Below are 14,989 nucleotides of genomic sequence, written 5' to 3'. Positions count from 1 at the left end.
AAGGGTCACTCAGAGGTCAGCCCTGGTGGGCGCAGGATCACGCTTACCTCTGGTGGTGGTGACCGAAGAAGCGAACGTCAACCTGGTTGTCCTCCTTCTGCAGGACCTTGGCTGGCCAGAAACCAAAACCTTTCATTTTGGCCCAAACCAGTTCATGATTAGGTATCTGGAAATAAAATGTTTTATGTAACCATGTTATTTTCAAAGTATTAAATGCACACATGTCATTAATACTCAACTTAGGAAGTATAGTGCAGTATTTTGAAAACACTTCTTTTTTTTTTTTAACTCCTAAACCCATAGAGCTTTTTTTTTCTCGGATTGATTCTGCCTTCAAGTAAAGCACCAAAAACTTACAGTCTGCATAAGAGCAGAGATATGGACCCTCATCTCTCAGAAGACACAGCCTACAGCACTTAGGGACGAGCCAGTCTCCAAGGCGAGACCCGGTGAGTAACAGTGGCAAACACAACACCCTCACTGCATTGTAAGGTGCACTCCAGCACCTGGGAGACTGTGAGAGACGTGAAAGTCTGAGGTCCTGCTCCAGGCTTAGGGAATCACAGAGACCCCAGAGCACCTGAGGAGCACAGGGGCGTCCTCCACAGGCAGCCTCGCACGCCCAGGGCTGGGTGCAGCCCCGACCACAGGCACAGACCAGTCGGGACCTTCCTGAAATCCTGTCATTCCAGGGGACCACACATAGCCACAAGCATACAGGAAGCCTTATCTTTCTTGTGAAAAAACGGGAAGAGCAGAAGTTCACTCTATTATCTATTAAGGGTTTATTCTGAAGTTCCTCATTTTAAAGTCAGAAACGGGTAACGATGCCAAGTTGTTTCCCCTGTGTTTCAGGTTTTATGCTCACTAAGCCCATGTATATACTATGATACAAAGAAAAATACCTAGGAAGGATTATAATCCTTAACTAAATTGGAAATAACCTTGCTTAGAATAGTACATCACACACTTAAGAGGTAAAAAACAGAAAATCACAAAATTTCACATACACAAGGGTAGCAGAACCAATTGTCAGGACGAGCATTTGACAAATAGAAGCAATTCTTGCAAAGCTGTAGTTCATCCAGCTAAAAAAGAAAAGCAACTATTTTAGCCGACACAAAACATGAGCATCAAACTGTATAAAACAGATCCATGTAAATTAGCATTCTCTCTCATGTGCACAGATAGTCCTGAATTTTCTTCCTTGAGATTACATTTTTCATTTCTCAATGAATACTAGGAGAGCCTGCCACGTTCCTGTTCAGACCGTCTCCATGGTCCCAGGCGGGCCTGGAGCAGAAGACAGTTCCTCAGGAGGTCTGGCCTCCACTCCCAGCCTGGCTCCCGCCCTCCTTCTGGTTCATATGCACATTAAATGCTAGTTCAGCAGACAGATCTTTCTGGTCTACCCATCTTAAGTACCATTACCAATAAAAGCAGTCCTTACATTCCCTCATTCTGTTTTAGTCCTTGTTTCCTTTCATAACACTCTTTCACGTCTTGTGAAGAAACATATTCTGTCCGTTTCTTTTTTGAGCCTCTTTCTTCAGAATGTATATTCTGAAGAATATAGCCCCATGAGCAAAAAGCAGTACTTCAATCACCACTTTCTCTCTCCTAACACCCTGCACAGCACATAGTAGACACTCAATAAATATTTGTGGAATGAATGAAAAAACAAAGGTCAAATTTTATCAGGAAACAAGACTTTTTATATAAATTTTCAGGTGAGTGTTTCAAATAAAAAAGACTATACACACAAATAAAACCTCTAATATGCTAATATGTATTTTACTTATTGTATAAATAGGAACTTTTTTGTTTTTGTGGGGTTTTTTGCTGTGAAGTCTATTTAGGATCTTTCATTCAAAGAGGGTAACATTGGGGTGCCTGGGTGGCTCCGTCGGTTAAGTGCCAACTTCAGTTCAGGTCATGATCTCGCGGTTTGTGACTTTGAGCCCCGCGTCAGGCTCTGTGCTGACAGCTGGGAGCCTGGACTCTGCTTCGGATTCTGTTGTCTCCCTCTCTCTGCACCTCCCCGACTGGCACTCTCTCTCTTCCCAAAATAAACAAACATTAAAAAAAAAAGATTTTAGGGGCGCCTGGGTGGCGCAGTCGGTTAAGCGTCCGACTTCAGCCAGGTCACGATCTCGCGGTCCGTGAGTTCGAGCCCCGCGTCAGGCTCTGGGCTGATGGCTCAGAGCCTGGAGCCTGTTTCCGATTCTGTGTCTCCCTCTCTCTCTGCCCCTCCCCCGTTCATGCTCTGTCTCTCTCTGTCCCAAAAATAAAATAAACATTGAAAAAAAAAATTTAAAAAAAAAAAAAAAAAAAGATTTTAAAAGAAAACAATTGTAACAAAGAGGGTAACATTTCTGCACTGCAAAGGAACAATCAACAAAATAAAAAGGCAACCTACCGAATGGGAGAAGATATTTGCAAAAGACATATACAATAAGGGATTAATACCCAAAGTATATTTAAAAAAAATTTCACAACTCAAAACCAAAAAGAAAAAAATCCAATTAAAATATGGGCAGAGGAACTGAATAAATGTTTTTCCAAAGAAAACACCCAGATGGCCAACACACGCAAGAAAAGACGCTCAACATCACTCATCATCGGAGAAATACAAATCAAAACCACAATGAGATATCACATCACGCCTGTCAGAATGGCAAAAATTAACACAAGAAACAAAGGGTGTACGTGAGGATGCAGAAAAAGGGAAACCCTCTTGCAATGTTGATGGGAATGCAAACTTGTGCAGCCACTCTGGAGAACAGTGTGGAGGTTCCTCAAAAAATTAAAAATAGAACTAGTCAACAATTCTAGGCAATTGCACTACTGGGTATTTACCCAAAGAATACAAAAACACTAATTCAAAGGGATATGTGCACCCCGATGTTTACAGCAGCATTATTTGCAATAACCAAGATATGGAAGCAGCCCAAGGGTTCATCAATATATGAATGGATTATACTATTCTTTATGAGGCCAGCACTGTATCAAAACCAGATAAAGACAATAAAAAGAAGAGAAGTCTAGGCCAATATCCCTAATGAGCATGGATATAAAAATAACAAACCACCACCACCACCACATCCAACAATACATTTAAAAAATCATTCATGGGGCACCTAGGTGGCTCAATCGGTTAAGCGCCCAACTTCAGCGCAGGTCATGATCTTGTGGTTCGTGAGTTCAAGCCCCACGTCGGGCTCTGTGCTGACAGCTCAGAGCTTGGATCCTGCTTCAGATTCTGTGTCTCCCTCTCTCTCTGTTTCTCCCCCTACTCACACTCTGTCTCGCTGTCTCTCTCTCAAAAATAAATAAAGAATTAAAAAAATCATTCACCACAATCAGTGGGATTTATTCTGGGGATGCAAAGGTGATTACATTCATAAATCAATCAATATGATACACCACACTAATAGAGAAATGACAAAAATCAAATAATCATTTCAATAGATTCAGAAAAAGCATGTGACAAAGTACAACATCCATTCATTATAAAAACCCTCAACAAAGCAGGTGTAGTGGGAACATGGTCATGAAGACCACAAACTACAGCTAACATCATCCTCAATGGAGAAAAACTGAGAGCTTTTCTGCTGAGATCAGGAACAAGACAGAGATGTCCACTCTCAACACTTTTATTCAACACAGTACTGGAAGTCCCAGCCACAGCAGTCAGGCAACAAAAAGAAATAAAAGGCATACAAAGGCACACAAAATGGGCAAGGAAGAAGTCAAACTTTCACTATTCGCAGACAACGTGCTATTCTAAGTAGAAAACCTGAAAGACTCCACCAAAAAACTACTAGAACTGATAAACTGAGTAAAGCTGCAGGATACAACACAAATGTATAGAAACCTGTTGCATTTATATACACCAATAACGAAGCAGCAGAGAACAATTGAGGAATTGGTCCCATTTACAATTCCACCAATAAGACACCTAGGAACAAAGCCAACCAAACAGGTGAAACACCTATACTCTGAAAATTATCGAACACTGATGAAAGAAACAGAAGATGGCAGAAATGGAGACATTCCATGCTCATGGATTAGAAGAACAAATCTACTGTTAAAATGTTGATACCACCCAAAGCAATCTACACGTTTAAAGCAGTCCCTATCAAAATACCATTTGACATTTTGACAGCTAGAAAAAACAATCCTGAAATTTGTACAGAACCACAAAAGACCCTGAATAGCTACAGGAACCTTGGAAAAGAAAAGCAACACTGGAGGCATCACAATTCCGGACTTCAAGCTGTATTACAAAGCGGTAATCATCAAGGCAGTATGGCACAAAAACAGACCCACAGATCAATGGAACAGAATAGAAAGCCCAGAAATGAATCCACAACTATATGGACAACTAGTTTTCGACAAAGCAGGAAAGAATATCCAATGGAAAAAAAACCAGTCTCTTCAACAAGTGGTGATGGGAAAACTGGAAAGCCACACGTGCAAGAACGAAATGGGACCGCTTTCTTACACCACACACAAAAATAAACTCAAAATGCATTAAGGACCTAAATGTGACACAGGAAACCATCAAAATCCTAAAGTCAGACACAGGCAGTAACCTCTTTGACAATGATTGGAGCAACTTATGAGACGTGTCTTTGGAGGCAAGGGGAACAGAAGCAAACATGAACTATTGAGGCCCCACCAAGATAAAAAGCACAGCGAAGGAAACAACCAACAAAACTAAAAGGCAACTTAAGAATAAGAGATTATTTGCAAATGACATATCAGATAAAGGGTTAGTGTCCAAAATCTATAAAGAAATCATAATACTTCACACCCAGAAAACAAAAAATCCAGTTAAGAAATGGGCAGAAGACATGAATAGACACTTTTCCAAAGAAGACATCCAGATGGCCAAGAGACACATGAAAAGATAGTTCAACATCACTCATCATCTGCAACATATAAATCAAAACCACAAGGAGATACCACCTCACACCTGTCAGAATGGTTAAAAGTAACAACACAGAAACAACAGGTGTTGGCGAGGACGTGGAGAAAAAGGAACATTCATGCACTGTTGATGGGAATGCAAACTGGTACAGTCACTCTGGACAACAGTATGGAGGTTCCTCAAAACCTTAAAAGTGGAACTACGCTGCAATCCAGTAACTGCACACTAGGTATTTATTCAAATGATAGAAAAATACAGATTTCAAGGGCACATGCACCCCGATGTTTACAGGCAGCACTATCAACAACAGCCAAACTATGAAGACAGTCCAAATGTCCATCAGTAGAGGAATGGATTAGGAAAGAGTGGTACACACACTTACACACTAGAATATTATTCAGCCATAAAAAGAGAATGAAATATTGTCATTTGCAACAATGTGGATGGAGTTAAGAATATTATGCCAATTGAAATAAGTCAGAGAAAGACAAATACCATGTTAGCTCACTCATATGTGGAATCTAAAAAACCAAACAATAAAAAAAATAAAAACAACTCCTAAACAGAGAACAAACTGGTGGTTGCCAGAGGGGAGGGGACATGGGTGGATGGCTGAAGGGGATTATCGAGTACAAACTTCCAATTACAAAGTTAGTAAGTCACAGAGCGGGGGGTCGGGGGGTCGGGGGGTAGGGGGGCGGGAAGTGCAATTGGTCACGTTGTAATAACGCTGTGAGGTGACGGGACCACACTTGGGGGAGCAGTTCAGTGACGTATGGAAGTGTCAGATCACTACCCTGTATAACTGAAACTAATATCACACTGTATGTTAATTATGCTTTAATTTGACAATGAAAAGGAGGGTAACATTTATTGAGTGTCTGCCCAGTGCAAGACATTTGCCTGCATTATGTAACCAACATCCCTGAGGGCAGTTACAGAAAAGGAAACATACTTTATTTGTACAAGTTACTTAACCACTAAATCTAACTCCTAGGATTTCTCTGAGAAAACTCCCTCCTTGATTTGCATTATTTCCCATGTATTTCAAACATGGAAATAAAATTATATTTAAAGGAAATGGCAAAACTGAAACATATGTAAGAGTAGAATTCTAAACTAAGTCTGGAAAACAGCAGGAGTTTAATTATTGGGAGTAAGCAGTACCTCGTGACAGGTGTCTTTATACAGCATCCGTGCTATGTCAGCCTGCTCGCTGTCTGCTGTAATGAAAGGCAGACAGTATCTATTACCACAAACCCAGAAACACAAAACTATCAAAGGTAGTACAACCATCTGCATTTTCTTTCAGTGTGACTAGAGTGGACATATACCATTTAAAATGAAAATGTCTATTTTAAATGAAGTTCAGGGGCACCTGGGGGGCTCAGTCGGTTAAGCATCTGACTCTTGATTTCTGCTCAGGTCATGATCTCACGGTTCATGAGATCGAGCCCCACGTCGGGCTCTGTGTTGGCAGCATGGGGCCTGCTTGGGACTCTCTCTCCCTCCCTCTGCCCCTCTCCCCTGCTCTCTCGCTCTCTCAAAATAAATAAATAAACATTTTTTAAAAATAACATAAATAAAGTTCAGGCAGCCAAACAACATTTCTATAGACAGCTGTAATGTTATATTCAACAGAATACGGATCCTCTACATACAGAGTGCCCTCTTTCTTTTCCTTCAAATGATGGGACGTTAATGGAAAAGGACCAGAATTAAAGTGCTTATAAAAAGCCTCTCAACTAAGCTTATATATAAAACTATAAAGAATAAAAATATTTTCAGCATTTAGTACTAGAATTCTTGGCCAGTCAATTTTATAAACCATAACCATATTACCAAAGTTGAAACCCTGACATTATTACTTACAAATCATTAAAGTATCAATTTTTTGAATGTAATGTTTTATAAAAGGTATTTCCCAACACGAAGGTTAAGTAGTATAGAGAAGCATGCACAGAAAAGAAAAAAACCCTTCAACCTCCGTAGAAAATCACTGTGTTGTGGAGAAGCAGCTGAGCATCAGCTTTGAACTCTTCATAACTGCGGTATTTCCCTTCGTTCACTTTCTGCAGAGGGCGAGAAACAAAATAGCAAAGCGTTAATAGCTAGAATGTTTGTCTGCCTTATGCTAACGGGTTATTAGCGCAAGGGGCACGGCAGAACCTTCCAGAATGTCGCTATGTCCACTCCCGTGTCCCACGGCATGGATGGGACACGCGTGAGGACACCGATAAGCCCACCTGCGGCTGGAGTGCGGCGTGCAGAGCACTGGACCGCGGGCAGCCCCCACCCTCCTCTGCACTAAGTCAGCAGCTGAGCTCCGCCAAAAGCCGGGGCCTCTCACTGCTGCTGGGCTGCGCAGAGAACGAAGGCTGTGGTCAGTGCAGATGGTAACTACACACCTACCATTTTTCTAGCACAGTCTTACAGAGACTGAAAGCAACAACCATTGGCCTACGTGACGCTTTCCCACAAAGTCCGAGTTGTTCCTCTACACACCAGGTCAAGGCAAGGCTTTCTGCTATGATAGACACGTATACGTGATGGATTATGGAGGGAATTTGAGGGTTTTCTGCAGGCAGGCAAAGTTTTTGGAAGAAGGGTATAACGAGTTATTTAGAAGTAGCAAGGAGGCATTTTCTTATCCTGGTAGCACTTTAGGAAATCAGCTTGGAAAGGACTTAGAATACTAAGGCCTCTAAATAACAACTAAGATCCTGTCTTTCTGCTGAAATCCTCCAAGGCCCACTTCAGTGGTGCTTTCTTCAAGAAGGCTTGCAAGATATCCCCTGCTGGAGGAACCTGCCTCCCTTCTGGCATCAAGGGTCACAGGCTTAGTTACAGATACTGAGTCCCACTGTGAATTTCTGACCGTCCCGGGCTCAGTCCTCCCAGGCACTGGCAACGTCTAGAGCTCCCCCGGTGACCTGATCTACACCCACATGGAGAAACTGAACCCAGGTTTCCCAAAGCATCTTTGTGATTTTTGAGATTTGCACGATCACGGCCTGTATTTTGGTTTGAACTGCAAGCTCCTGATGGGATAAAAATCATGCTTTCCTCTGTATTTTCCTTACAGTGCTTTCTGTTCATGAACAGCACCTGCTCCGTACAAAGCTAAGACACCATCAGTCCAGCTGGTGTTCTCTACGGATCCGCCGGGATCAGACTAAGGGAAGCTTGGAAGGAGCAGAAGCAGGGGCAGGAAGGACTGTCCCGTAGAGACCTTGGGGTTTAGAAGAGGCTTTGCTTGAGGACAGGAACCTGGGGCAGGAGGTGAAATGAAAACTACTTGTTTTTATTTCAGACTCTGCCAGCCTCTTTAGAGGGAACACCCTTCATTTACCCTCATTTCCTACTGAAGTAATCACCTGCAGTCTTTCTCAGCTGCCAAGGGGACTAAGAAACTTGTAAAATAACTTAAAATTATTCCTATGGTCTCCCTATAAGCTACTGTGGCCAACCACGAGATCTGAAATTCAAAAGGATGCATAAAGTACAGAATTAGTAATTCAGCGGCCCTAACTGGGAAATGCGTTAAAATGTTCTGCTGGATTTTACTGCAATTTGTAATTACATGTTAACAAACCCATTACAATACTCAGCTACAGAAGGTAAAATTAAGAACTCTGAGAAAATTGTTTTCTGGTTACATAATCTTTGTGTTGTTCAAGTTCACTCTGCTGTTTCCCAGGACTCTAGTCCCAGACTCCAATGTTCCCTTGAGAAAAACTCCTGAGTACCTGCTAGTGCTAGGAAACCACGTGCAGATAGGAGTCCTCAAATCTGAAATATTCAGTTGACCAGGCTCTACACGCCTCTCCTGGGGTCAGCAAGTGTCCAGAATCTACAGCTGGCTTAACACCAGGCCTTTTCGAACGGGACACCTGATCTGCACGCACAGTAAGAGCACAAGGCATCTCAGCAGCAGCAATGCCCCTGCAGGGGCTACACCTTTTAGGCTCTAAGTAGAGGACGGGCAGGCACACACCCTAGGGGGAATGGCGACAGAATCATGCTCAGCTGGGAGTTGTGAGTCATGTGGGAGCTACGGGTGTATCAGAAACCGGACAGAGCGCCTGGCTTTACCTCCTGTATGGTGGGGACGTCCACCGCTGAGTGCACCAGCCTCCGATACATTGGGTGTTTGTTGTCCTTCCCCTTCTTGTTGAGGTCTATAGCCTGAAAGGTCATTGAGAGACAGGTGACACAATTTCTAAACACTTTAGAATTAACTGGAAAAATGTACATGCACCATATAGTTCAATGTGGCATTTTTTGGGTTTTGATAGAAAGAACAGTTATTTTGGAAAACACCACTTTACTTCAGACACTAATTATCACAATACTGCTGGGCAATAACTGCAGTAATATGGATGGAGCTAGAAAGTATTATGGTAAGTGAAGTCAGACAAAGACAGATACCACATGGCTTCACTTGTACATGGGATCTGAAAAGCAAAACAAACAAAAACAGAAACAGACTCTTAAATACAACCAAGAAACTGGTGGTTGAGAGAGGGAAGGAGGAGGGGGATGGGCAGAACAGGTGAAGGGGATGAAGAAGTACAAATTTCCACTTTTAAAACAGGTCAGTCACAGGGATGACAAGTGCAGCATGGCGAATATAGCTGGTAATATTGTAGTAACTTTGCATGGTGACAGGTGGTGGCTATAATTACTGGTGAGCATGGAGTTATGTACATAAACATCAAATCCCTATGCGGTACACCCAAAACTAATAATGATATTGTAGATCAACTGTACCTTCATTAAAGATTTTGAAAAATAAAAGATGAAACAACAGAAATGTATCAGCAGGAAAAGAAAAGTGCACGTCTAATCTAATGCAGCTAAAGAAATGCCCGTGAAAACAAAGACAAGACCAAAAAATAAAAGCCTCTTGTGGAGCCATCACGCACAAAAGAAGTATGACGGCGGTGTTCTCCACCCCCATCCTGCTCTGTGCATCTTGACTTGTCACGCGCTAACTTGCAAGGCATGAAGGGAGGGAGCCTGGCAGGGCGGCCCGGAGACTGTGCAGGACTCACCCTCTCCTTCATGCGGGACACGATGAACCGCAAGTACGTGCTCATCTCCTGTTTGTTTGTGTGTTTCTTCTTGATGCTCTGTTAACAACAGAAAAGGCCAGATGTAAAACGTGATTCTGTACGGTGTGCAAGGACTGTACACAACACGCACTATTTCCAGCACATCTGATACAGAGAAACCTTTGAAATGCGCACGGTAAAAACAGTGCTTTATGTGAGAAAGAAATGGAAAATATTATGTCGTACTGGACATAATACCTTAGACAACTATGCACTTTTTCCTCAGTATTTTAAAACTTAAAACTTCCACTATTTTCAGATAAAACAAATGACATAATACTGATCATGACATAACGCAGAATCACTTATTTTACAAAAGAAGAAAGTCAGCTGAAACCCTTTAGGGAGCATTATTAGTAATATCGAATGGTGAATTTCAGCACAACGTTACTCTTTGTCTAAAGGGTTATTAAAAATCCGCGTCCCCTATGAGTGAGTGCAGTGCAGGCAGGCATACCTACTTATCTTTTAACGTGTCAGGGTCTGTTCAGTAATAACTTCAGTTTCTAGGAGTCTGACCTGAAAACTAATTAGGTTCTTCAATTTACGTCTCAGAAAATAAATGTCAGCTAGGACACACTTCCTCTGTCGAGACTGAGGCCTCGGGGCAGACCCCCAGCCCCACGGAGGCGGCCATGCCGCCTCGCCCACTAGGCCCGGGCCGGTGTTTCACAACCACGCACCCCCCCCTTCGGACACCAGGTGACGGCCCTCTACCCAGTGACATCATTAGGCCCGAAGAACGGTGTGTGCCAGAGGTCATCCTGATGTGCTAACGGACCAGACGAAGCAGCCAACATTTCTCAGCTAACTACAAACTACCAGCGCCTCGCTGGGGCTCCAGGGAACGGATTATCCACACACACGACCCTAACCCGTCTCAACAGAAAACGGGCCCTTTCTTCTCTGGAGATGTGGTTTCCCGCACTTCGTGTCTCAGGTGGCCCCCTCTCCACTGGTCACCTGGACTCTGGCGCGGGCAGTCACTGCTTCTCTTGTGCTCATCTGGCACATGCTGTGCACACAGCTTCTAAGTCATGCCAGTTACGGAGCATCGACCCCGTCCGTGCCCAGAGTGGGGCCTCGCCGCTGAGCACGGGACTGGGGACGTCCCAGGGGAAGGTCCCCGGGCTCTACACCGGTTTGTCCACTCATTCGCTGATCCCGCAGGAGTGGTGACGTGTGGTGGCGACCGCTGCTGCTGCACAAGGACACTTCCTGGGCTCCAGGCTGAGAGTCTTTGTGGGGGAGGAGCTGGTGGGCCGTCACTTTTGACAAGACCCACGCCAGCACGTGAGAACCACCCTCCCGTCAGCCGGCGCCGCTGAGGAAGGTGCGGTGCGGCACCTGCACCCCACACGGGACGAGTGTGCAGGGAGCTCTCTGGGGACGGGAAGTTACGGTCAGCTCTTCATGCTTTCGGACATCCTTCCATGCGCTACTTTCTACGCTAAATGAACAGCCTGGCGGACTGTCAAATATGGGAAAAACAAAGGGTAAGAGGCCAAGAAGGCTGCTTTTTTCCTCACCTCTCGGGAAAGCTATATTCTCTTAAAAGAGAGAACAAAAACGAAAGCTTCTAGCTACATACTCGATCATGTGAACTCCAAAATATGTGGACGCGCTGCTAAAACTGCTGATCCCAAATATCAGTCTGATCATGAAATCATAAATTTGTGTAAACTCCAATGAAATAGCAACCTACATCAGGTCCTGGAATACTATCTGAGGGGTTATGGTTCTTTTAATAGATGACAGGTAATTAAGGGAAATACACAACACTTCATGTAATGAAACATAATGTCAATGCTAAGTATTGTTCCAGACCTTCCCTCCATGAAGCAGGCTGGGGATACTCTGCTCTCTAGGTCTGCGTGCGCATACCACCAGCTCGGCCTGGGGCGGCTGTGCAGAGGGGATTCTGGGGACAGAGTCTGTCACTGCAGCGACCACGGCATGGCCGCCCTCTCTCCAGGGCTGCTGGGTAGCCCACATTTGCACAGGAACATGGTTTTTCCTGGTGGTGACCTCGACATCAAGCTATATGAAGTACTTCACTGTTAGTCACAACCTAACCCCTTTTGGTTCTTTAGAGCCTTAGAAAATAAATCAAGTATCTCTTTTGGTGATAAACATGGGTTCTCCTGAAAAAGCAGGGCACAGACTGTAACACGAGCACTCTGCGCGTATGTGAGCCGCTGCCCCCAGGCAGTCCCAGGGGCTTGCAGGCACCTGTTCCCCAGACCCACAGGCCCGTCCGTGGGTGGGGACCTCTGAGGGAGCCCACCCCAACAAGAGAGGGCCCTGAACAGACATGGCCTCTCCCCACAATTCCTGAAGACAAAACGTTTGTCATAAGATGCTTCCACACCTGCTAAACTTGTGGGCTTTCAGACATTTCCCTCTTAGTATTTCACAAAAGAGAGGAATGGAGCATTGTAGCCTCTGTTTAAGGGCTGCGCCGTAAGACCTGCGGGGATTTCTTGGAGTTGTGAGCTGCCTGTGTGACATCCTCAGTGCTGTCTCAACTAAGTCTGTCAGCAAAACAAGACAGTGGGCTTGAGAAAAAGCCACTTTGACAGAAATTAAAGGAAGAGCTTCTAAGGTAAATGCTATTCTGTTTGTAACATAACTAAGCAGACAGCTCTAACAACAAGGTCAGAAAAACAAAAATCATGCTTTAAATATCTGCAGATTACTTCAGATCCAATCCTTTCTCAGGCATAAAGAACTGTACGTATTCTCTACTTGCAGACCTCAGGACTCCTCAGGAAAGGCCTCTCTCCAACAGTATGCAGCTCAGATAAAGCCCAGAAAGTTCTGGGGACTGTTCACATCACTGGTACCATACAGGGATCATTCTGTCAATATCTACAAACAGGAGAGCCTCTGCATTACATGGCCAAAGTTGTTGCAACCGTTTTCAAAACAGAATAATCACACGGCTGAAGCTGATTCAAATGTGTGAGATGCCCACTAAAGACGCTCTTAAACACATGACAGATTACCAAGGGACTGCCTTCCTTTCTGGGGAGAAATAACAGAAAATCTTAAACGTCTTCTTGAGTAAGGGATTCTTACCACCAGCACAAACACTTGCTGGGTCAGAGCAAGTTGGGTAAGGCCAGGCAGATGGCCTAGGGAAAACAGGAATCAAGTAATTCAGCTACACTCTGGGCCTGATGGTGGTTCTGGCTGGAAAAAGGTACGAGCAACCTTAGACCAGGTCAAGGCTCATCCACAGTTAATTACAGACAATAGTGCCCAAGTGCCATCACATGAACGAACCCTCAAGACTGATCTCAGAGACCCAGCTTTTCAGATGCAGCACATGTTCCAGCAGAAAATGAACGTGTGGAAACGGCATCTCCAGTCCACCAAGTACCCAAACGAAAAAAGCATGCAGAGATCCAGGAGGCCTTCCCTTAGATCATGAATGTGTGCTGCTTGAGCTCACCAAATCCAAGTCCCCCAGTCTGTGACTAAACAGGTCAAGAGTATCTCACTTTCCTGGGGAATCCTAATACCCAGAACATCTTTCCTGTTACAGGGCTAGACTAGTGGTCTTTTCTTCAACCATTTAAAAATGTAAACCCCATTCCGAACTCATGAACAGTACACAATCTGGCAGGCCTGGTTTGCCCCACGGGCTGTGGGTTTACCAACCCCAGACTAGACTCTGTTCTGTGAAAGCAGGGTCCACAGTGCTCCAGCTGAGCCTGGTCCTGGGCCAGGGCTTTGTGCAGTATGTGGCATACAGTAAGTGCTCAATAAATGCTAGTGGGACTGAACTGCTGGTAGTCATTAGTAACTTGATTGCTTACCGGGAAAAATATTCTATGTAGTGGAATTCAACCATACAAAATCCTTCTAAATGTGAAACAATTATTCACAACCAAGCTGTGTCGGCATACTCTGGCCACTATAAACCATTCTGTTTACTTCTGGTGAATAAACCATATTACTGTCAGATGTCACCTAAATAGTGCCATTGGCCTCCAACCACCAGACTCCCTTAAATGTTAGTGAGCTCACAGACATCTAGGGCACGTGCTTGAAAAGTCCTTGGCCCGAGGCTGTGTTCTAAACAAGCACCAGGTAATTGGGTGCAAGTGGCCTCTAGTGTTTCTATAAACTATCTGCATTATTTGAGGAATCAAGAGGCTCCAAGCTCTCCTCAATAACTGTCTGTAATCACAGAACAGAAAAGAATCACAACGAATCTGATCTGCACATAAACTGCCTATCTTGTTATGGAAATCAGAGGCTCTGCTATTCTCCACAACCATTTGTTATCACGGAATACAAAAGAATCATCATTTACAAGAAACCCCAGAAACTTCCACAGCAGCAGTGCCAGCCTTGGAAGCGGCCATGGAAGTGGCTCAAAGTGCGGCCCTTTCTCCATTCATACCAGAGGGGGCCCCAGTAGCCCCTCAGCGACAATCAATTACTAGGATGACTTTCTAAAAATATACCTGTGTTCAGTCCTTTTCACCCCTGGCAGAAACAGACTGAAATTAACTCTCTTCTGCAAGACCACAGGGCAGAACGCCATAGCTGTCATCAGCGAGAACAGCAGAGCGCGCGGCTGGCCTGCTCCTGCAGGTGGGGTGCCCGCATTCAGCGGCGTGGTCCCCGCGACTCTACCCTAAATCCCGCAGCCATGTGCACTGGCCCTCCTGGAGAGCTTTTTAACTTAGGTTAAACGAATTTCAATTTAAGTTTAAAAACCTCCCTTAAGCTGCCATGAATATGCCTTCTCACCCACAGGTAACAGAACCTGGAGGGTAATTCCAGCTATGAACAGGTCGAGGTGGATTTTTGGAGCACACGGACAGACACCTCTCTGCTCACAAGCCTCTCCCTCATTGGGAAGTGGGTCCAGAGTCACTAATGCACAGAGTTTCCAGACTAGCTCATCCCGACTCCAGCT

General features: G+C 44.4%; 1 protein-coding gene across 7 annotated transcripts in view; it reads right to left on the bottom strand.

Annotated features, from left to right (window-relative positions):
- The window catches only part of ZMYND11 (zinc finger MYND-type containing 11), a 132,039-nt gene that overhangs the window by 17,097 nt on the left and 99,953 nt on the right, over positions 1–14,989 (bottom strand). For 5 of the 7 annotated variants that reach the window (XM_047065186.1, XM_047065185.1, XM_047065187.1 and 2 more), the window contains 6 exons: positions 9,994–10,071; positions 9,032–9,124; positions 6,921–7,008; positions 6,104–6,159; positions 1,011–1,088; positions 48–166 (listed from right to left, as the gene is read on the bottom strand). In XM_047065186.1, coding sequence (XP_046921142.1) covers positions 48–166; positions 1,011–1,088; positions 6,104–6,159; positions 6,921–7,008; positions 9,032–9,124; positions 9,994–10,071 — 512 coding nt within the window. The remainder of the gene's footprint in view (positions 1–47; positions 167–1,010; positions 1,089–6,103; positions 6,160–6,920; positions 7,009–9,031; positions 9,125–9,993; positions 10,072–14,989) is intronic. The other 2 variants (XM_047065188.1, XM_047065190.1) reach the window with 1 other exon arrangement.

Source organism: Lynx rufus, unplaced genomic scaffold (assembly GCF_022079265.1).
Source record: "Lynx rufus isolate CCGP_SWC_20201006 ecotype Redwood Valley unplaced genomic scaffold, mLynRuf1.p SCAF_7, whole genome shotgun sequence".
In the NCBI taxonomy this organism is placed as follows: Eukaryota; Metazoa; Chordata; class Mammalia; order Carnivora; family Felidae; genus Lynx; species Lynx rufus.
The sequence above is the reverse complement of the archived record's forward strand: the minus strand, read 5'-3'. Positions and strand labels throughout refer to the sequence as shown.